The 25,873-nt window shown below is 27.7% G+C and overlaps 1 protein-coding gene across 2 annotated transcripts; it reads right to left on the bottom strand.

Annotated features, from left to right (window-relative positions):
* Positions 1-851: 851 nt before the first annotated feature.
* On the bottom strand, positions 852-22,241 carry LOC114125330 (excitatory amino acid transporter). 2 transcript variants are annotated; one of them, XM_050206078.1, is made up of 12 exons: positions 21,827-22,241; positions 13,810-13,959; positions 10,379-10,504; positions 8,975-9,185; positions 8,718-8,760; positions 8,280-8,350; positions 7,874-8,020; positions 7,390-7,623; positions 5,737-5,928; positions 4,978-5,112; positions 4,737-4,824; positions 852-2,047 (listed from the first exon to the last, which is right to left on the bottom strand). In XM_050206078.1, the coding sequence occupies exons 1-12, from the start codon at positions 21,858-21,860 to the stop codon at positions 1,931-1,933; spliced, it is 1,548 nt and encodes a 515-aa protein (XP_050062035.1). In that variant the 5' UTR covers positions 21,861-22,241; the 3' UTR covers positions 852-1,930. The 2 variants fall into 2 exon arrangements, with proteins under 2 accessions (XP_050062035.1, XP_050062041.1); XM_050206084.1 differs by lacking the exon at positions 21,827-22,241 and adding an exon at positions 14,107-14,474.
* Between the last annotated feature and the right edge of the window lie 3,632 nt (positions 22,242-25,873).

The raw sequence follows: 25,873 nt of genomic DNA, 5'->3' as shown, positions 1-25,873 counted from the left end.
TTTTATAAATATTATAAGTTATAATATTAGGTATGCACGTGTGTAGTCAAATGTCAATTTTTGGTGATACGTGTTTGCAGCTATAGCACTGTAAATAACATTGTACTCAATAGTCAATAAAGCTGTGTGCCACCACGTACGACGTACCTCACTCATTACACTGATAGGTACACTGTTCATTTAAGTATTTTTAACAAATCGTTTGGAATTATAATTGTTGTTTAATAATTACTTGCTTACCAATGTTAGATCATAATTTTAAGCTTGACGTGAGCCTGTATGTGTATAATAGTTTATTAATATACTTTTTATTTTTATACTGCCGCGTTTTGAATAATAATTTTTCTATAAAATTTCAATTATTCGAACGTTTGAGTTCCGTTTCGTTATTTCGAAAATATTTCAGTGAAAATTTGAATTAATTTTTCTGGAGAAATACAAAATGTATAGTTTAATTCGGAATTTTGGCTAAAAAGTATTCGTATGTACCTATAATGTGAGAGTGGTGAGACACGGTGTTTTACCGTTTTTCTCTAAAATCAACACGACCGGTAAGAAATGGAAGTTCACTTTGTATTTTCCTGAGTCTTGGTGGTATTATAGTCGGTCGCATACAGTCTCGACTCCCGACGACACCGGGACAGTAGATTCATATCGATGGCCTTTTTGACGTCCGATTGAGTGTTTTTTTTTTTTGTTCTCGATGGCTTTTTATTATTGAATTATAATGTATATACACACGATGAAAATAATTATAATAATATAACATTTAGGTACCAACTCAAATTGGATGATATACAGTTGTGACTTTTGTCGTTTAAATATTGAAAGAAGTAAGTATAACTCATACATATAAATACTAAAACGATAATAATTCAATAACTATAAATGTTTATATGTATATTATAATTTTGTATATAAATGCATAAAATTAATTAAATTATGAATAATGAACATATGGCAGGTAGGTATACATACTATTTGATAGGTATTATATTATATTATAGTAACATATACTGACATGATAAAAAACACAAATAACTATATCTAATAATAATTTCAAGAGAGCACGACGAGGGTAACATAAAATGTTTTAAACAGTTTTAGGTCGTTTAAATGTTGTACTAATTGTACAATTAATACTAATAATTTCTCGAATATATAAATGACAAAACAATGAAAGTGTTCTCGTTTACTCTTACAATATAAACGAGGTGATATACTTAAATAAATTTTAAAAACGATTATATTAATCATCGACAATGAGGTATTGATCGTGTGACAGGTCTAAGCAGGATATATGATAATATTATTAGCCACAAAGGCTAAAATAGCATAAAATACGATGCAATAAAATTGCCATCCGTTTTTTTAGTTTGCGTTCACGAGTCTTACAGAGTTTTGTAGTAAATATAAAAAGCAAGAGAGTAAAACAAGAAAACTACTAGAAATGTGCCGTATTTGAATATTGAACCGTCAATTTAAATTCAAAAATATCCGATGTTACCTTCTGTATATACTGTATAGTCTCGTATATAGACACCCGCATAAACTATTCGACTGTTTCAATTTTCGATTGTCACAATATCCACATCTACGTCGAATGATTATTTTATTTACAAATGACTTTTAGACAATTTAGATTTTACCATCGCGCTTTCTTAAAAAAAAAATCATGAAAAAAATGGGTACGCGGTTTAAATGGTCGTACGAACATGGAAGAATAATAATAAAAATAAGAAAGAAACTAATACTACTTATAATAATAATAATACGTTAGAGTCATAATATATGATGAATTGTCGTCTGCAGCAAGTACAATATTTAACAGCCTGTGTTGTACATAATATACATTTTATATAAATATAATGCTGGAAACTCTTCGCAGTCGTTGCATATATTATAAATAAAATTAATAATATATTATACTTTATACTGGAGTGTTGGTAAAACTCTGATTTGTGTGTGCGTTTTGTTCTTGTTCTTGCATAACAAACGTGCCGTTGACATGTACTTCTTCGACTTCTTTCTCACTTAAATCGTCGTCCTGTTGAGAGTAGGAAACATTTAAATTAAAAATCTGTTAAGCAATAGGAACAAGTACGGTATAGTTTATATATTATATTTATTTTTATAAAGCAATAAATATGTTTCAGATAATTTCATTAATACGCAAAACGTATTTTTTCTGGTCGCCGTATGCTTTTTAAGGACATCGCGTCTGCATGAATCGTCTCCGTCATACTCATGTACGACGTAGTGAATTTTTTCGTTTACCGGTTTCACTAACCAGCTATTATCAAACTTTTAGGTAAAAACATTATCTGTGTTCTCTCGTTAGTTTTTTGCGATATTTTAATTTTTAAGTGATTTATGCGTATGAAAAGTATTCAGATAATGTTCTTATCTAAAAGTTGGATAATAGGTTAATTCCCTCTAATATTAAAACTAGAAGCACACTATATTGAAACCGGTAAACGAAAATTTACTATGTCGTACGAGTATAAGACGGAGAAACACACGTCGTCCACTTAACTTGTTATTACAATACGTTTTATTCGTGTATGTATCATATTATATGCATCAAAAGACAAAAATCATTATTATAGTATATGTTAAAGATAACTATTAAGTTCATTTAAATTAGGTATCGTTCTATGCAGACATTACAGTATTATTGTAACATTGTAGCAAAATATATAGAAATGCATACGTTTAAGATAATAATAAAAAACGAAAATAATTATACGACACATGGACGGCGAGGTATATATAGCAAGTATACTATTATAATAATATCATTTATAGGTTATTTAAAATACAAAAAAAATTGCGGAAATCAGTAATTTTTTATTGAAAATATTAATGTGGCGTAGTAGGCGGATTAACTATGGCTGATATTATTCAATAGACACTTTAAAGATATTATGATGCGTAGAACGTACTTATTATTAAAATTTGCTCGCGACATTTATGTAGTAAGTAGTTACTACCGACTATCGAGTGTCGATTGTATTCATACACACACAGTACATAATAATAGTATTTACTATTGGTATATCAAACAGTATTGTGCGTATCTAATTAAATATCAAAGTGTATTACTAATCGATTATTCAAACCAACCTGCAAGGGCGTTTGTGAAAATATTTTTTTTTGAGAGCCGTCCGATTGTTTGCTGTACACTTGTACCTACTTACTACCTATATATGTATGGCTATACATATACGATGATATAGTATTAGTTATATTATTTATTATCATATTTTTCGATAAACAAGAAAATGGATATTATTCATTATTATTATTTATTTTGTTTCGCTAGATTGCATAACCGCCACTATCACAGGGCATACGTCCGTTTATATATGCTATGCGCCGTGCTGATATTATACATTTTAATAACGAGTATAATAACGAGCAATGACGTTACACCTCCGAGGCTACAAACCATAATAATTATACTGTATCGAGTCGGACAAAACCTCCTCGTGTTTGGAGTTGTGAATTTTCACTGTTTTTCTGATTGGCGAACAGCCAAGTACCTATTATATAGGATGTCATTGATGTAAATAAAATATAGTCATCGGTATACGTATTAGTCATGATATTATACAATGGGAATACACGTACAATACCTATTCGCTGATTTATAAATCGTAATGAATATCTGAAATGTGATAGTCGGATTAACTTTAATTTATGTACATAATATATCTACATAATTAGTGTATAATACTTGTGCACAAAACTATATGTTATATCACATAATACACATAGTATCACTTTATGTTCCTGGTTCTATTTACTATTGTGTATAGTATACCATTAAGGTATATTAAATTAACGCATATGCGTATTTAAGAGGGATGGGTGGGAGTGAGGGATAAAAGAGGCTTAGTTACCGCAAAAATATCCATAATCCACGGTAAATATCAATAAATACATCTTAGGCCTTACTTAAAAAATGTCGCTGACTAATGGAAAAGGGAAATACAATTTTTCGTTTATACACAATCATATTTATAAACTTAATAAACTACCTACTATGCAATTATTTATGGTAGACCCATATTGAATTATTTTTAAATAATTCAATATTATTTACTAAGTTGTCTATAATGAGTAATGACGCTCTTAAATGAGGACATTATAGGTATTAAAATTAAAATTTAAAATTGTTTATTAGCTTGTAAACTTGAATTTTAGATTGATTATTTTAAATTAAACAATTAAATTAAAATGTGGTGAAAATGATATTATTATTTATTAATTAAAATTATTTTTAAAGCTGTACCTACCTACTTGTATTCTTATGATATTTCATCAATTCGGAATTTTTTATGTTTGTTATCATTGTGTTCTGAACAAATGCACTTTATCGTGAAATTTTTTTTCTCATTGAAGAAAATAAATAGGCAGATATATACGAGTTAAAATTTGTGGTTATCTTATAACGCAATGTCGAGGGGCGGCAGTAACTACTGCTACGCGTTGGTGAATACGAGGATCTCTATAGATTTGCTATGAAAACAGAAAAACCATAGTAGGTAGCACTATCGTCATATAGGTGCTAGGTAAATTTGTTCTGAATACAATGATAACGTATAAGTAATAATTAATAAATATAGAATTGGCGAATTTCAAAAGACTATGACTTCGAAATCAAGTTCAACCGACAAATCGTGATTTATAATAAATATTATAATATAATTGTATTTATATTTATGTATTACCTGTTCTAATTCCTCTTTAGATAAATGTTGAACGATGGCCACTGTGTAACAATCTCCGATTAAGTTATTCGTAGTCCTGAACCTGTCCCTGTTTTGCGATATATATTTAAAATATATATATTAGTATTATAAATAATGAATTTTTTTGTAAAATACGTGTATTCTACATTTATGTATTATATAAAGGTACTAGGTGCATAGATACGTATCTGCGTGTCATGATTTTGTATAGGATACTCACACTAGCCAATCAACAGCAAACAAAAGAGATACGTCTTCGGTGGGTATGTTGATGACGCTGCACAGCATTACTACCAAGACGATAGCGGCCGACGGAATAGCAGCCGAAGACATACTTGCAGCTGTGCAAGCTAACCTGCAGTCGATTGCCACCAAAATAATAAATTACTGATTTGCGAGAGACAAGCATATAATTGAGTTTTATTGCTACAGTAGTACAGAACACTTTTAATGGTATGAAAATCTACATTTTTGAAAATATTATGGTCTTTATAAAAAATTGAAAATTCCAAAAATTGGTATTTAAATATTTTTTTTTTTTTACTTATATAATGAAAGTGGGAAAACATACTTGGCGAATCACACTCGTTATATACAGTCGACATTAGCGTTAAGTTTGAATGAATTTCTTTATACACTCACTATGTATTACCTACTAAGTAACTAGTAAGTAATGGTAGTTATTTCCGATAAAGCTTAATCTTATAGAATATTTTAATCTACACAGGATAGATTATATGATAATGTATGTTTATTATTGGTTTTAGAACCATTGTTTTTTTTTTTTTTATTAATTTAAAATATTATCATTTGTAGTGTATCGGTGTTAACTATTAAACAATGTCGTTTATACATAATGTTATTGAACTGTTTATAAAAAAGGCGAAAAACAAAATGGTTGAGTATCGAATAACGTGTAATTCGATACGTATTATATAAGGTTGTATTATACATATCGTAGAAACCTTTAATAGCATACCCGATTGTGAAAATTTCTCCAATGCCTAGTTGCAAATTATTGATTTGTGCCAAGAATAATAGTGCTACACTTAGGTACAGAGCTGAACCGTCCATATTGATTGTACCGATTGGAAGGACAAATTTTGTGATTTTTGGATTCATCTTTAATTTTTCGTCCAACACTTTAAATGTTATTGGAAGAGATGCTGACCTAAGATAAAACGTTATATTATAAATTAAATTACAATTTTTAAAACTTGAAATCATAATATAATAATATCAATAAGATAATAACACGTAGGTTAAATATTTGAAAGTTAGATACATTATGATTTATGAATTTTTGAAGTATAATTTAGTTTTCACTGTTCATTCATGAGTCATCACTTATCATTATTAATCTTATTTATGAACGATTAATATAATTTATTTATTAATTTTTAAGAAACAAGATTACTATGATGTATTTAGTAGTTAGCATCTGTAGTCTATAATACAAATGAAAAGTGTAGAGTTATGATTGTATTAATGTGTATAATGTATATGTAACTGAAATGTGTATGTACTCGTACAGAATACCTATAGTGTGGGTACAATACACTTATAATTTATAACTTATAATTATCAGTCATAAAGTAGCTTTTGCATAGTTTTAGTAGTCAGCCGTACTTGTATTAACTGCTAAGTAAGCACAAAATATGTTTAAAAATAATTTTGCTTATAAAATAAGTTTCATGAATGTGTAATTAAAATTATGAGCAATTTTAGAGAATATTAGTGTATTCTATTTATATTGCAGATTTTACAGTTTTAAGGTCAAATTTGGTTTTTTTTTTTAATGATAAATTGCACTATTTTACAACTTGAATAAAATTATACATATAATTTCGAGAAAATAAGAATTATTTTTTTTAAAGACTGAAAATTTAGAAAATATAATTTTAAAATAAATAAATTCAAAGCCTACTTACACAATTGTTGTTTGATACCTATAGTATTATTTTTTCTACATTTTACTATAATTTTCATATTATTTTTCAGAAATTATGATTACATAATAAATAAATAAATAAACATTGTTATACTTGTTTTATATTAATTTGGTATTAAAATCATACTTACTTTTTTTCTCTATAAAACATGGTTTTTACAAGTTTATTCTACTGTATATTTAAAAAAAATGTATTTCATAAATTTTTAATGCATATAAATCCGAATCCTACTATTATAACGTTCAATATAGGAATTAAATCATTTTTATTTGTTTGACGAAAATTTGGTTTTCGTTGTATATACATTATACATTCTATATAGATCGAATAGATTCTATGACGTCATGGTGTCACACGCTAACTTCAAATGACTAGTCAACAAAAAGTTGTAGACAAGTTTAGTTTGGACTTTTGTTTTTCATGATTAAGAATTTTTTGTATTTTTTCCTTTCATGATCTTTTAAGCGTATGCGTAGGTAGTAATGGTAGTATAGATTCAGCGTTTAGGTTGTGCATAATATACGCAGTCATATTTTGCAAAAATGAATACTGCAATACCTAGTTATTACGTATTATTCTTAAATTGTCGCGAGTTCTATATTTATATTTGTATACATTTCATGGGATGATATTTGATTAATAGTATTATAGTTATTGACCAACGAAAATAATAGTCTTACTTGGAAGCAGTGGCAAACGCGGTGGCTAGAGCGGGTCCCAGTGACACGTAGTACGGCCACGGAGACTTCTTCACTATTACAAAATAAATGATTTGTATAACTATCAGCTGATAGAATAGGAAACCGCCAACTGTCGTTACGATGAATAAGCTGAGCTGGACCAACGTGGTGGTGAGATCGGCCAGTGTGATGATCTTCCCGCATATGACGCTGGCCACTCCAATGGGCGTAAACCTATAGATACGTTCTGTAATAGAGGTTACTGGGTGTACGTGCAACAATATAATATTTTGTTATTTATTCTATAATTCGGTATACATGGATGCCGATTATAGGTGTATCTTCCATCGCCCTGACGATGAATATTGAATAAACCATGTGGGTGTGTGTGTGTGTGTGTGTGTGTGTGTGTGTGTGTCTTTGTTTATATGTGAATAGTTATGTAGATTTTGTTAGACGCATGCAAGCTGAGTATAAAATTTACCAAATCACTCCGGTGAGTATCTTTTGCATTACTTCGTAGGTGACTGTGAAGAAGTTCAAAACGGGTTTCTTACGTTCACCCATCGTGCCCAGTACGGTTCCGAAAATCAGACAAAAGAATATTATGCCCAATGTATTTGTACCGTCCCTGCAAATGGTTTAAAAATGTCACATTTTTATTTTTTATTTTCTTCAAAACGAATTGCCAAATAGCTGCTTCTGGCGCAGTGGCTGAAGATTTAAATATAATATATGCATGTGTGTGTGTGTATAAGCTATAAAATCGATTATAGTATAAAATACACCTAGATATATTGAACAAAGACGAAAATTGTGGTAATTTTATTATTCAATACTATTTATACTTAATTTTAAATGTAATATTATAAATAACGTTGTATTATTACTTGTATTTTACGACTTTTTTCAATGTTTTGGTGTTATTTAAACTCATAACGGTCTCATATTCGGTCAATGTCTGAAAAATATTCACAATTGTCAATATATTATAAATTAACTATATTATTATATATATTAGGTAAAATCATAATTGGCGAAGGTGATGTTTAGCAATTTTTAATAAAAAAAGTAATAACAGTTATATTTATATACTTTCTTATTTTATTATTTCTCAAGACAACAAATCGTATGCGTTTCAAAGGTGATTTAAAAAGTACTCATATTTTCTATTATTGATTGTGATTGTTAAATTTGGGAAAAAATTAATAAAATATTACTTTGAAGTAAGAGTACTGCGCAATGAGCAGTTACAGTTCTTTTGAAAATATTAATATTTATATAGTATTATACAAAATATTGAATAGTATTTAATATTTATTTCTTACTTGTTGAATTGTAGCTTGAAACAAATTTTCTGGCAATAAATTCCTGAAAAAAAGAAAATTACAAAGTAGATTAAAAACTAAAAATAGTACTAATTATATTTATAATATATTAATAGTCAAGATTATTTTTAAATGTTTATTGTAATATCTATAATATAGTTTGATTAATTAGAATTAAAATGCTAGTCATTGACCACATTTGAATTATTAATTGTCACGTCAAACGAATAAATTGGTAATAGAAATATTTTACTTACTTTCCCATATCTAAAAATCCATCCATAACATTCATTTTTTTAGGCCCTGAAAACGACGTGGTATTTGTCAACCTTAAATCTGGACTGCCAGGATGAACGAGCAGACCGAGCGTTAACCCTAAGCAGACATTAAATACAGACGTAAGGACAAAATACACGATTGTTCGGACTGCAACATTGCCGTTTTTGCTTATGTCCAAATTAGCAGCACCTGAAAAAAAAGTTCGTTAATGATGTATTGTATATAGTTAATACGGATACACTTATAATTTATAAATTATGTAATTTCGTGTACATTAATATAATTAATATATTAGTATATAATTTATTAAAGTTTATTTTGTACATTGTATAGTATTTAAGGTGAAATATTGGCAGTGGCGGTTTTTATGGAGGGCGATGTTGGAGATTGCCCTTCCACTCGAAGTTAGATCAAAACCGCCACTGAATATTGGTAGGTTGAATACTCAACTTAAGTAAAAAAGTACTAAACACATAATTCTTTCACAATTGTTGTTTTTTTGACGTCCTTAAATTATATAAGAAATATTTTAGGATTCTTAGTAAAAAGTGTTTGTATGTTAAATAAACACTTAAATACTTAAAACAACATTCCTAATTTAAAAATGGTTAGTATAGGTAAATTTAGGTTAAAATATTCTTTAATAATCCAGTTTAAAAAATTTATTTTAAAGGGAAAATATTCAAAATACTAAATGATACGAATGATTTATTATTTTTTTTTTAAACGGTTCAATCACAAAGTATTATTACTATAATTATTACAATATTACATATCCATAAAAATTAATGAAAAAATATATTATGTAGGTATTAGGTAAATAATTAAATTAAATACAAATTCTATATGTCTGAAATGGATTTTTTTCTATAATTACAAAGTCTTATAAGGCTATAGTAGAATTAAAAAATAAAATTTTATATGAAATTATATAAATTATATAAAATTGTAAATATAACCTATCTATTAGTTTTAATAACACATAAAATATGATTGATTTACTATTCACAAATTAATAGATTCCAAACTCCACCTATGTCTCATACTAAAATTTTCTGCTGTTTCAAAGGACTTTGCAGTCATCGTGTAACTATAAATATAAATTATATGAGTAAATTTAGTGAGAAAAATATTGATAAAAAATCATTTTTACATACAGAACGGTTTGAACATAATAAAACTAATTAAACTGAAAACGTTTTATGTTTACGAAATGTATTTGTATGCGTCCTAAGTTGATTTTTAATTTTGATTTTGAGTTATCATCCCTCATTCGTTTTTAATAATCGATTACTTAATAATTATAATTATAATTATAATTAGCCAATTCATTCATTGATTCATACACACCATTGAAATATGAATAAAAAAATTACGCTTACCTATAATTAAACATGATATAATGAATGGTAACACCATCAACTTAAGAGTCCTCAAGAAAAGGTCACCGGGATATGAAATTAGAGTGATTGTGTCACTGCTAAGATTCAACGGTCTTAATGTCAATCCTGAAATCAAATACATTGAATGAATTATAATTTGGTATTATTAATAAAACAATAAACTGCATTGTAAGTATTCTAATACATTAATTTACATCAAGATTCTAAAATGTAGAATATAAAAGTTTTTAGTTAAATTTTAATTCAAAATTTGTTTTAAAATATATCATATTGTAAATTGTTATAGGTGTAAAATTAATTTAACACTTTGTATCATGTTTTTTAGAAATCATGATAAATTATTATTGTTGTAATTTTAAAATTATATTTATAAATATTATAATGAAGTATAAGTTACATAATATTATAAAAAATAGCGCATTATTAAATGATAAATAAGTGCCTTTTAATTGTTGATAAAAACTATAATATATTATGAAACCTAATTATGGAATTATGGTAAAAAAATAATTGCCGGATAAAAATGATTCTCATAAACATAGGTCAAAATAATATTTTAATTGGTTGCATTTATAATTATTAATTTGATAAAAAAAAAATCGTACTTACTAGTTAATAGGTATTATTTATTTTCATATTACTGATTAATTTTTATTTTGCAAAAAGGATTAAAAAGTAAAAACAACTTTATCAATATGTATATTTTTAATACAACTTTCATTATGGCGTTAGTTATACACTTATACAGCAATTGCAAGTGGAATAAAAATAACAATAAAAAAAAAACAAAAAATATGTTAAAATTTAATACCTTGTACATTATGAACCTTATATATTTTTTAAGTAAAAAATAAAACAATGAATATTTTGATTGTTATGTATAGATGGAAATTAATCAAATACAATTATCTATTTTTATCATTATTTCGATGTATTAATAAGTATTGTTTTAGATTTGGATGTATAGAGATGGAGAGTTATAAACAATGATGTTATATACTATACAAAGAAATATGTCATACATGTATGTGTATATTTTATTTTTAAGTAGTAAATAAATAATTATTAATCATAAAAGTAGTTCTACATAGTTCGATTTGGAATTTAACGCCTATCATTCTTTAACTAAGAATTTTCATTGTAATATTTTGAATTTATAATTATTATTTCAAAAATGAATTTAAAAATACAAAGACAAATGTAATCATCCTACTTTGGTTTATAATTAAACTAAAAATTTAAAATAATATTAAGTGTTCATAACACTTACATCTAACATCAAAACAACTTATATCTATATAAAAAAAAGGCTCATATCGTAAAATATATAAAGTAAATAAAATAAAAAAAATAATTTTTTTGGAAAAACAGTACCAACTACTAACTTCAACTTTTTTTATACAAGAATATGTTGGCTACTTATGTATACATAATATGAGTATTCTCTCTATTAAATAAAAAATATACATTCTTTGTTTCTTCAAAAAAATATAGAATTATTGACCTTGAGTGATTTCAAGGTTACGAGTTTGGTACATTTGCATTTCCTTTAGCTTAGATAGTACGTATAATACTGTTATAGTATTGGTATTGTGATTAATATGTACCTATAAGTACTCGCATGGTATGCATGATTCTACGCCCACGTCAATTGTACATATTATCTCACCTAAATGATTATTGTTAAATAAATCATATTATCTATAACACAATTAAATACGTTTACAAATATTTTATGTTTTTTTTTTGAGTATGTAATACTATATTATTATGTTAATAATAACTGATAACGTTTAAGAATTAGGCACACGTTTAAAAAAATACTAGGCAGGATTAATATAGGTGTACATATTGATTATAGATATCAGGTATTTGTTAATTGTTCACTTCACTCTTCTCGACACAGAATAGTGAAATTTATAATTTGTTATAAATTTGAAATGATCAATTCATCATTGATTTTGAGTGTTATCATTCGGTATTTTCGAAAAGATTGTAGTTTTAATTTAATATTTCAAGTATATATTCAAATTAAACTATTGATACATCTATTGACAACTATTGTCAACATCAACATAGTAGTCTACATCATTCTTTTTACTCAAATTGTTTCTATTTATAAACAAACTTGTAATTTAAATTTTATTTAATAAATCTAATATATTTATAAAAAAAAGTAATTAGTATTAGTTTTAGTCTAAAAACTAAAATAATAAAATTATTGTCATTTGGTAATATTATCCTATTTATTATATGCATAATTATGAAAGTAATTTAGGTATAATATGTATTTATTAATGATTTTAAATTCCCGTGGACAATTTGTCTAGTGTAGCGACTATGTTAGATAAATATGAGCTAATATTTATTTTATATGTAAACACAGGATCGAATGTACTAATATTGTTACGCTTGAGCGGAATATATTGCGGGGATACCGAATAAACTATGAATAGGTCATCACCTGTACTCTGTAGTCTGCAGCCAATTTATTATTACTCCTCAAAATCTATCCCTGGGTGGCTGGGTACCTATACAGTATCATACAGTATACACTATAGTTACCTATTATAACATAGATGTACACAAAGATTTTTGGTGAATTTTTGACTATTTAGTTGGTTTGAAGTGATTTAATTTCTTCGTGCGAATTAATAATTTTAAATATTTCATTGTTGTATGTTGGCGCTTATTGTTATCTTTAGTCAAACGTAAGTTTAATGAACTCGATTCAATAAGTATAAATAACTATATAGGGATCGTGTAATAAAATATAAATAGTATAATAGGTATTACAAATGTACTACAATAATAATAATCTAATAATATTGTAATAATAATAATAATATTATAATATTATAATAATATTGTATAATCTGTATCAATTAGTAGAAAATATTAAAATTATGTCCAATCAAAAACATATATTGTGTTTAATGTGTTACATAAATTATTTTGGGTAATTTTTAGATCGATTAATACATTTAATGATTTATTATAGACATATTTTATCTTTAAGTAAAAGTACATTTATCAAGTTTCAATACTCAAGTATTTATACTAGAATTTATGAAAATACGTCATGTAGGTATATATGATATAATATTATGTAGTAGGTAGTTGGCGTATGATAATCTATACTAAATTTAGATTCTTTCCTATAATCTGGATTTTGGATCGACGCTACAGAAAAGTGACAACAATATAGGTAAAGATTTTATACCTACTTGACGTGAAAACTCTGATCGAGTGCAAAGATTTTACACAAAATAAAAGCACAATAATTGTCAACGAATACTATACGATTAATCTTATATTTACCTACAGAAATTTAAGCACCTAATATTGGACAACCACACGTATATTATATTACATCTCACTGGCCATCGTTTATATAAACACGCACTCACCCAGGAGCACTCCGAATACGACCGATACCAAGATCAATATGAGTAACTTGTTGGACCTCAGCCATTTCACCACAGTGTTCACGTTGGGCGAATTCTTGACCTTTGAAATGATGGTGAACGTCGACTCTGCTCGTTGTCTTTCCATGTCGTCTGTAAAAAAAAAAAAAAAAAACAACACGATACGTAAAATAATATCTTGTACCCATATGACGTGAAATAGCTGGTATATTGTTTTTAATTTCAGACTCTACGCGGTCAGATACAATATAGGTAATATTATATAGAGGTTTATCTAACCTCTGGAGTGTGGCGTCAAAATGGATTTACTGCGAGCTTAGAAGACCGCTGCAGTGTTTCGCACTATATGTATAATCGCGGACAGGTATCTGGTTATAACCGTTGCAATAAATCAACGAGACACTGTGTAATATTATTACGATCACTGCTGGCGTACGGTTTTATACGCGTCCGGAAGATTTTGCCATCGTCGTCGCGCCGTACGAAAAAAATGCGCGGAGCGTCGTGAATTCTGTGCACACGCGACTGACTGCTGGAGGAAACGCGCGCAGAACAAAACCGCACACACGACGACAACGACCACTACCTACCTATGTTGACGATGATGATGACGGTAATAACAACAATAATAATAAATACATCGTGCCAGTATGTTGTACCTGTGCATACGCACACGACCGTGGTTTTACGAGTGAATTGTACGCTCGTGCACTGTTACCTGGGTGGTGGTAACCAGGGGGAACTGGTTTTCGGGACGAGAATGTCGGACGCCGACGCTGTCGCTTGCATGCGCTTCGCGCGACGACGCTCCAGCCGACCGCGACGGCGCGGCGTGTGCATCGATAATAATAATATTATATCCGCCGCCGCCGCCACTGACATTATTTTATTATGCTATCGTGCGTACCTACGCTCAGTGCGTGTATAAAATCGAAAAAACTAAACCATTTCATTATGACGGACGCTCTTCGGCGGGTCCGCGGGGGGGAAACCGCGCCGGCCGGGCGATTTTAACACCGCGCGCGCTTCGGAAGAAACGAAAACCGCTACGCTATTGCCGCTGCTGCAGTATAGGCCTAGGTTTTAAGACATATATGTCGCAAGTAGATTTTATAACGTGCCCCACCGATTTAGACCTCGGGGTCACGTCGCCGGAGTAACGGTCATCGGGCGGTATATAAAAGTGTATACGATTCATCTGGTCGTGTGAAAATCGCAGTGTCTGAAACTCTGAACTACTATATAATAGGTCTATATTATATTCTAGTCATCTGCCGTACGGCGTTTATTTCTTGTTGTATAAATTTGTTGTGGGGGGAAGGGGATGGTGATGACTGATGACCTTAAAAAAAAAAAACTAGAATTGCCTTTCACGTTTCTGTTTATCGAGCAAATTTTGTTATAATAAAACATAAAAATAATAAAAGTTTAGTTTATGGCCAAGTATATTTTTAGTTATCGTTATCACCACTGCAAATACGCCACTGCAACCCAATATTATATGGTATGTACGGATGTCGGGGTGTCTAACGGGTTATTGCTATACGATGTGATTACAGTATACGCCAAATTTCTATACTCGATCAACTATAAATATAGTAGGGCATCAAGATTTTAAGGCGAACAATAATTTTAAGCTATAAATGACGATTATATAAGTTGTCTGTATCTATAGTAGCCCACAAATGTCACAAATAAGAAAGGTTAGTTTTGAAGCACAGGTATAAAAAAAAATCGTTCGAAGGAACTTTTATTTATGGGAGAGGTGAGAGGATATGCAATAAAGAAATGTTAAGTCTATTCTTAGGGTCCTAGGACAACACAATCCTAAATACGGTATTAATTTGTTCTCGAACACGGTCGATCATTTACAGTATATAAATATAACAGGTCTCTAAAATATTCATTGTCTATGCTGATTGTAGTTTATAATTATTTATATATAGTGTGCCTATAACCATTTGAATACTTAATGAAGTTTTTTAATTCAGGTTTCAAAACATTTACATAAATATTTAACTCTATAAATTGGTCAACTAAGATTTTTAAGAAACACGAAAACAAACGGTTTAATATTTTTGGATTATTAGATAACACATTATAGACAAGGAGAACATACGAGGTCAGTAGGCTGTATTGAAAATTTTTAACGATGGCGCAATCTTAAAAATGTTGACAAACCGCACCCAGCTGTACTTCTCTTTAGGCATATAAGATTTCTATGTTAATAGGTTTTCGGATTTTTTTTATTCTTTGATTTTTGTTTTTATTTTTTAATGTTGTGTAAACTGCATAATGTACCTATAATGTAATATTATGCCTATTGACAAACAGGTGAAAAAAACCAGATAGCATTCAATTATTTCATTTTAGATTTTGAGTTTTGCACATTCACTATGATATCATTATATTAGATTTAATTTTGAAACATAATATGCGTTCAAAAAAGAGTTGACGGTACGTTATAAGTATATAGGTACTTATAAAATATGTAAATATTAAGATTTGAGGATGGTGAAACATATAACGAGTAGACGCAGAAGTGTGAAATTCACGCAATTCGATAATATGTTGCGTTAAAGATAAATATTTAACATGTGTACTTACCTACCTAATAAGAAAATAACGGTGATAATTATTAATGTTTGTATTAATTCTGTATATTAGACTCTACAGTAGAAGTATTTCAAATACAAATAATAAAAAAAATAAAAAATAAAAAACACATTATCTTACAATTTACAATAAATAATCGAAGTTTTAATTAGAAAAAAAATTATATTTTAAATATGGTCTTTTATATTCTTTGAGGATACTCCAAATAAAATCATCAATATTCATATATTTATTACTGCCCTATTCGAATACTTAGGATACAAAACGATTGCTTTAATAACTATTTTAATGGTGTTGATGAATAATCATTATCACCGTCAATATTGTTGTATTTTATATAAATATATATATTAGATATATTAGAATATAGTTTATTTTTATTTATTTATTTATTGATATAAACGCCATTTGGCTTTTTACAAATACAATTTTAGATAATACAAAAATGAACGTAAATGATTACATTAATATACATAAGTGATAACAATATATTAAAAATAATAATAAGAATAGTAATAAAAATAAAAATGCAGTTGGTAAATACAAAAATTTAAGGCCATATTATACCAATATTATTATTATTAAACTGCGCATAGCTTTAACAAAAGGATCATTTGATAAAAAGTTTGAACGGAAAGTTGGAATATGGATGGACTCAGTTGATCTAGTATTGGCGGTAGTACTATTTACCTATATAAATCTAAATTTTTGAATTATTTACTAATTAAAATATATAACAATTTTATGACAAGCACAATTTTTTACAATAATAATGAATGTTATTTATGTTAAAGAATAATGTCAACTTTATTCAAACACTTTGAAAATTATGTTCACAGTTAGCAAGTAGTTTAGCAAGGATTTGCAAGAATATTTTGCAGTTATTGGAAAATACGATATAGGTAGCAGAGCCTTTTTCAAGCAGCCCTTTAATGTCAGTTCAGAAAGTTTAAACTTATTTTTAAATATTTTCTACAGTTAGCAAGTGTTGGCAAGTCCATTCTCAGAATTTTCAAGTAAGTTCTTTGACTAAAACCAGCTTTCAAAGTTTTATACCTAGTCCTCCGATGTCGGCCTAAAATACTTAAATCTGTTAAAAAAAATTGTATTTAAATAGATTTTATGGTTCATTATTAGTTAATTTTTATTATGAACTAATTTTTACGAGAAATCATATGTGAAATGTTCAAAACTTGGATATAAAGATAAAAGTTATCATGAATTTCTAAGGATAAAATAGGTGTTAACACGATCAAAATTATTTTTTTCAAATGTGTATAATGAAAGTACATGCCTATGTATTTTTAATATTGTTATATAGATGTATGAACAATTAACTTAAGCGATATCTTATATTACATTTTCAAACATTTTGATCCAGCGAATAACTTTTATTAAAATTTATTATAGAAAAAAAAACTAAAATAACCAAGCTATTTTAAAAATTGTATCATAAACAGAAAATTATAATTTAAAATATTGGTGAAAATTTCAAGCATCTAGTCAATATTGAAAGGATATAAAACTTTAAAAGCTATTCCTGACTGGGAAATTTATTTGCAAATTCTATGTGTGGACTTTTCAATTCTTACTAACCGTAGAAAATATTTTAAAATAGGTTTGGACTTTCTAAGCCAATATTGAAGGGTTGTGTGAAGTTGCCAGTTGGTCCTGCTGTATTCTTTTTCCCGATAACTACGTCATAATTTGTCCTTGAAAATTTGAAAAATAGTTATGTCAATTTTTGCAAACTATTTGTTAACTGTGAATATAATTTTCAAAATGTTTAAAATCTTTAAATAAAGTTGAAAAGTCAACTTCGTGGACACTTAGAATCACTTTAAAGTTTTAAGCTTAGGAATCAAATTGAGAAGCTACTATTTAGTATTTAATAATTATGTACAATTTACCTATAGACTATATAGTTATACGAGTATTATATTGATTAAAAATAATTATGTGTCATGTATATTTTAATTAAATAATTATATTAATTTATTATTTTATTTTAGTTTAACTCTATATGTTTGATAATGAACTTAATTTGTATAAGTAAGATTTTATTATTGTTTTTATGAAAATTTAAAATTGATTATAAAATTAGATAATTATAGGTATTGAAAAATGAACTAAATAAGAATAATTTAATATTTTGTTTATTAGCATACAAATTTCAAAATAATAAATGCTCGCATATACCTATGTGTTTGATATCTATAAAATTTAATTTTACTTTTATTTTAATCATTTCGAAGTCTTAATTATTTCAGTGATTATTGCAGATGGAATTTGTACTTAGCTACCTACTTATAAGTTTTTGGTACTTGTTCATATAATAAGTACACAAAAAATTATTTCCCCTCTCATAATTTTCTTTTTTTCATTAGTATAGTACTATAATTATGAATAATTTGAAATAAAAGAATAATCAATAACCTGCGATACTCGATAACCATCATCATATAGTGGCGGTGTTTTAATTAAAACGTGAAAGCGATGATGTTCTGTCTAACACATTAATAACACACGAACAAAATAGGAGTTTAAATGTGTTCTATTTCTTACGTACTGATCTATATTATAGTAAACTTATTATAATTCTGATAAAAGATTTATAGTTGACGTCATGCGTCTATACTTGAAATAGATTTTCCTACGTTTTTATTTTATACATATTATATTCAAAATCATAATAAATTATAGATTGTCATATTTTAATTTTTGGGAAAAATTCTAAAATCTGGGAAATTTGATTTCAAGTGACTTATCGATGTATCTGTATGTTAAAAAAAACATTTACTGCTTTCAATTTCTTAATTTCAGCTGATTGAATTTCAAATATAAATTTTAAACTAGGTTTAAATAGTGTTTTTATCAAATTGCATTAGTACGGTTAAATGCCTTTCAAGCCTTTCTATTATGTTATAATAATACGTCAATCATAAATATTCCAATTTTCTCCTTAAATAAAATTTACTCGCTCTGATATTTAGCAATACAGTATAATATATTATAGTGGAAAACAATGATTATGATTTATAACGATATAAAATTCTAAAGTATATGGTTATATAGTATACTAATTTATATTAGATATTCATAAAATAACTTGCTATCTATAGAAATAATTAGTTTTATTTGTTATTTTTTCAGTCATTAAATATTTAATTTTCGGAATAAGATATTAAGTTCTGAATAATTATTTCAGTACGGCTAATTATTTCTAACTCCACCCTGACATATTATATATTTTCATTGCCTCGTCTCTCTATAATAATCGATTATATTGCGCATAAGCTAATAGTTTCATTAGTTTCGAGAAAAATGTTCTATTAATTATTACTATCGGTGTTTATTTCATGAGTAAAAAAACAAATAATCAAACACTAAACAATACATTAAACGTGTTTATCATGTACAAGGTTCAATAATTCTTTCTGATAGCTGGAGAGCTTCTGTAAATTTATAACAATATGCATTTTTATTTCATTTATTGTTTATCATATAGATAACATTTTGTCAACACTTGACCTGCAAGGGCAAAGGCTTACAGTGCTTACACAAAATATGTAGGCCAAATGGGACAACAAAAAACGTCGAAGAATGATCAAAGGTAAATGATAAAAATATGTATTTGATACAATTTTAAAATGTATAGCAACATTTTGACCTCCATCTAAATTTTAATTTTGGTTGAATAATAATAACTGTATGGGTTAATTGATATTAATATTTTTTTAAATCTATTTTTCTTAAAACATAATATTATTATTTCTATATATTTATAACTCTTGGAATTATTAAATTAAAAAATTAATTACCATCACTTTTATTCTATTTATTATTATTATCATTATGGATGATAGGTCGATGACAAACCAATATAATTACCAATATTTTTCCTGCAATGTTGCAGTAATAAAACTATAAGATTCACTTTATTTTTATCGAAGTGGTTTGATGCGGTTTGGATTAATCGAATATATTATAAATCGTGAGTTTAGTTGTTGAACAAGATTCAGTGAATGCAATCATAATATTATACGACGAACCGTATAATAAAATTATTGCAATAACGATCTCTGTGGGATGTCGCACGTGAGACCCGAAGTTTACATACAATAATTATTATAATAATGATTCTTATTTACATATTGCATAAATTATAGTTTGATAAATCCAACAGACGACGGCTGAACAATATTATATTTTCGCCTCCGTTGGTCCACGTTATGTTCCAAACGAATATAATATAGCCAATATATATTAGGTAATGTAGGACAGGACGTGCATTGTTGCAGTATTAACTATTATGATAAAAAAAAAAAAATAAATAAATAAATAAGAAAAAATCAATTACACATATATTCGGTACATATTAAAATAATATAATAATATGATGTGCTGCGGAGTAAACGTGGACGTCGACTTTTCGCAAATAATAAAAAGAATAATTAGAAATCTGCAAACGGGCGCGCGCGGAATACATATAAAATCGCGCACGTAATTGAAGACCGAAAAAAACAAATCAGTAATTATTGGTTAGGTTAGGTCTTTTAGATAACATCGCGACTACTGTAACGGTCAACGACTATATTATTATATACCTAATATAACGATCGACAAGCATCAGGATTCAGGTCTAGATTTTGCAAGTGCAGTGTGCGAAAGTACACTTGACTCCTAAAATACACATATTTCTGTATTTAACAAACGTATATAAAATAGATTTTTAAAAATATTTTTACATCCTTCGATTCTGGGCAAAACAGTGAATACATTGGTGCACAATGATGAGTTTGTATTTTTCCTTTATTAGTATAATGATATTTTTTCTAATCAGGTGTGGTGGTATTCAAAATCTAATTGTTCTAGAGAGTTCAATAGGTAAATTCTATTAATAATTATTTTACCGTCAGTGTTTGTATAACCTTTGTACCTGAATGTACTCAAAAATATCAATGTTATATAGTTTCGGCGATATTAACGTTTTCAGATAAACGAACGGCGTTAAATGTTTATTAAGCTACTGTATTATACCGCGGTACTATCGAACGTACTTTATACGAGTGTAAATATTAGAATTAATTGGAAATAAATTCTCTATATTAGTTTAGATCCGGGAAAATTAACGACTATAGCTTTGGTAATAAATGTGCACACAAAAATATCATAATTATTGTTTGACAAGCGTGCTCCAAGTCAGACTGCTATTATGGACCAATTTTTTTTCGAATCTGACAGCAAATCATATTATAATATATTATAATAAAACATAAATTATTTACTTGAACAATTCGATAATGGCGTATATTAGTAGTTATTATAATATATATATATATATATATACATAGGTAATGATTGATTGGTATCGATCACTCACTGTTGTTGTTGTTGTTGGCATGTTTGATTTTCATTCCTGCAGCGTGCCCGCCGCCGGACCCTCGCCTTATCTCCTCGATGCCGCCGACGTGATACGGACGACGGGTATACTATACAGTGATAATGATAAAACAAAATATGCAGCCGTTGCGTCTCGGCCAAAAGTCACGGCGACGACGACGACAACTGCGACTGCGGGAACGATTGAAACGGTATCGACGAAGGCGAAGACGACGACGACGACGATAATAATACAATTATTATACGCAGCTGACCGTTGGACATTGTCGTCCGACGACCATTCGTACCGAGCGCACTTCCTACAAAGGGTTTTCGGGGTTTGTCACACAAGCTCGCACGCGCACGTCGGACACACACACTCGTTCGTCATGTGTCGGCGTCGCCGTCGGTTTGCCCGTCATCGCGGCGTTGACGTAAACATAAATTATAATGACGACGGCGTCTCGAGTGTCACAGGTGTATACAGGGCGATTATTATTTATAGAAAAATAGTACATATCGTATACTGTTGAGCTGTCATTAACCCGCGCGCGTGGTATAAATTCGTGTTTTTGGATTTTTTTTTTTTTTTTATTATTTATCGGGATTGATAATACAATTTTTTATACGTAGGTATACGAGTTAAATAAATGATGACCCCCACCATAAACGAATACTGCTACCGTTTGTAGACTGCAGGTATACGCATCTTGTATACTCTTTTCTATTGTGTGTGCGCAATGAATAAAAATATTTAAAATATACACTGCGATAATATTATTATATTTCTGTATCGGTTGTTTATTGGATTTTTTAGTCTTCGCCCACCTGCAGTGATACCAGTTTTTTAAAAAAATTTTCCTATTCTAAATTAAATTTACCATCTTTTTAATTTGTAATGATTACAAATAAACCGTACGTTATCATGTTTAAAAAAAAAAAATTGAAATCTGCCTAATATGCGTAAAAATTTCAAGCTCTACTCATACGCACACGTCATATCTAATAAAATATTTGCAAAAGATGATCCAACTATGTATAATCTATTCATATAGAATATTTAGGTTAGGATAGGTTAGGGTTGCCATATTTTATTTTAATTAAAACGAATCAAATAAATTTTGTAGATATACATTTTATGGGAAAAATAGTATACCACTCGTCCACGGTCAACCATCAGTTTTAACACGGTATTTGATTGTAATTAAAATATACACATAATGGTCAGCATTCTACTATACTACATATGTTTGTAATTCAAAAACTTACTCAATATTACAAATCGGAAATCGGAATAATGACTAATCGAAAAAATGATCAATTATTAGCGAATAAACCGATTAGTCATAGCAAAAATTATTGTGGAAGAACAGGAAAACAATGACTTATATTATTAGTTATTTATTATTTTATAAATAATTAATTGTCGTCACCAACTACCAAACTATAGGAACACAGTTTTAATACGGATTTCGTCAATCAATTAAACTATCAACTCGATTATTTTTTTCATTCATCTAAACAATTTTGTTTTTCTATTACAGAAATGTTTAGTAAAATGTAAAAATAATCTTGAAGCTTGATTTCGAGACAATTGGTTGCCCGGAAAACTTACTGGATATCGAAAATTAGTACAGCCCTGGCTAAACCGGTACATATGGCAACCCTAGATTAGGTATCCAGTCTACACAAATTAACTTTTAACTTATTACTAACTTCTAATTGATAATATAAAATATAATAGTATATAAATATATTTCTACCTATAATATTATTATTTCATTATGTTTAAAATTTTAAAAATGTCTATAAATACAAGAAGTTTTAAATGAAAAAAAAAATTGGAAAGATACACACTAATCCAAATTGTAATAGTTTTTCTTTCTTTATGTTTATAAACACTAAATAACTTATATTTTAAAAGAATGAAATCTGCGTAAATATTTAATTTAATTTTAAAAAACCACTGTTAACTATTATTTCCTGCAGGCTTGTTATAACTGTATAACGTTATCATAATTTTCTTTTAGATCTATATATTTCAGTAAAAATTTTCAAACATAGAAAAATGTTTCTTTTTCTGTGACAATTATCCTATTTCCGCAAATTAGAGTTTTCCAGACATAAGATTGTTGTAAATTGTAATACACGAAAATAAATAACCTTTAAATCAAATATAATATACATGATTATGTTGGTGTATAATATATTATAATCTATGCTGTATAAGTTGTATAGAGTATAGACCCATTATAGTATGGTAATATTAAAGGAATGAATCTAGACAGACGATTATTAACGAGAGACCCACATGGAACAACGCCTCTACACTGAAATAATGGGTAAGTCAATGTTTATTTCATTAGGTGTCCAAAAGAACTAGTATACCTATACTCATTCTGTGAATAAAAATTATTATGATACTCAGGCATGACATATTATAACCTAACCTAACAATGCGATTTACCGATCTAGGGTGCAGAAAAAAATCCAAACCTTGTAATGATGAATTCAATCGAATACTCTATACATAGGGTATACCTGTGTAATTTTCGTATACAAACAAATATATAATTATGTTTCTAAAACAATTCTAAAAGAATTAAATTTCACAAAAACATTTACATTATCGCCTAAAATTCTTAAAGCCATTCAGGTAAATATTTTTAAAGTCCCTTCTTTCTTCAACCACTTTATACTAAGGACTAAGAAGCATCATTCCAGATAATATATAATAGAGGTCAGGACTCAGGAAGTATTATAGTTGTTGAAGTTATCTTCTTAGATTCTATTTCAACTATTTCTTTTCGTTTTTATCGTGCTCATATATTATTACCTGATCCTTTATAAGGGTGTATTACCTATGTTAAAGTCTCTTATAGAAATCAGTACAATACTTTATATGTGTGTGTGGCTTATAAATGGATTATCATTTTTTTAAAATACGGATATTTTATTTATATTTATATTGCGTCTCATAAAAGTCCATATAAAATCGTCATTCGTCATCAGAATGTTAAATTAAAAATAAAGGAACAAATCAAGTATTTGAAGTATAAATTATAATATAATAATACACCGTACGCATTGAATTTAGCAGGTGGCTAAAAAAAGAATTAATATTATAATAAAAAAGTACTGTTGTCGATAAAAATGCATCAATCAATAAATCAAATAATAAATTACTTAATAATAAGGGGTGGTAAAATGTGATCCTAGCCATAGGTACTCTATTTTTATAATACGGAACGCAACACTACAACTGACTAGGTTTGTCAGGTTTGTTCAGAATTTCAATGGTATTTTCGGGAGGGTTCTTTCTATTTAACGCTTTAAAGTTATCGCTCAAGCATATTTGTAGCAAATGTAGTACTTTTATGTTTTATATAATATATTCTTTAAAATTGTACGAAATTTAAATACAAAAAGGGTTTTTATTTTTTTATGTAGAAAATAGAGAATATTTTAACATTGGTAACTGACGTATTTAGTTAAGTGTACCTATACTTTTTTCAAAATATTATAATTTATAATGGATAATTATATAGGTAATAATAATTAATATGTGTATGGTTCACCCAAAGTATTTTATAAATTTTTAAATTTTCATCTTTAAAAAGGTAAAATATCATTTTAAGGTGAAAATTTTTTAATTCATTCAAGCATTGATTTTGGTTTCTTTATTTCAAATTTAGGTATGAAAAATAGGTTTAAATAATTGTATATTTTTTTATTGTGTATATCATTTATTAAAACCATAATTTAATCTATTCTACATACATCGTGTCTTATGTATAAAATAATTTTATTTGGATTGAGTGATTTTATAAATAAAATTATTTGTAAACTTTAATTAAAATGTTATACTTTATTAATTATATTTATTTTATATTTTTTTAATCCTATTTTTTAAATTTAAAACATAATATATAAAGGTGAATACATCCATTTGGAGCGCAAATAAAAAAATTTACTCTAAAGTTCCGTTAAATTTTAAATGTATTAAGTTAAAACTGTAGTCATACATTAGCAACATGTTGATTATTAT

This window comes from Aphis gossypii, chromosome 1 (assembly GCF_020184175.1).
Source record: "Aphis gossypii isolate Hap1 chromosome 1, ASM2018417v2, whole genome shotgun sequence".
NCBI lineage: Eukaryota > Metazoa > Arthropoda > Insecta > Hemiptera > Aphididae > Aphis > Aphis gossypii.
The sequence above is the reverse complement of the archived record's forward strand: the minus strand, read 5'-3'. Positions and strand labels throughout refer to the sequence as shown.

Excerpts from the sequence above, each read along its gene's own strand:
- LOC114125330 (XM_050206078.1), bottom strand. The coding sequence starts at position 21,860 with ATGAAAATCAAACATGCCAACAACAACAACAACA. Across the intron at positions 5,929-7,389 it reads GCGTTTGCCACTGCTTCCAA|GTCAGCATCTCTTCCAATAA; the intron begins GTAAGACTATTA and ends GTTTTATCTTAG. Across the intron at positions 4,825-4,977 it reads TTTGCTGTTGATTGGCTAGT|GGACAGGTTCAGGACTACGA; the intron begins GTGAGTATCCTA and ends ATCGCAAAACAG.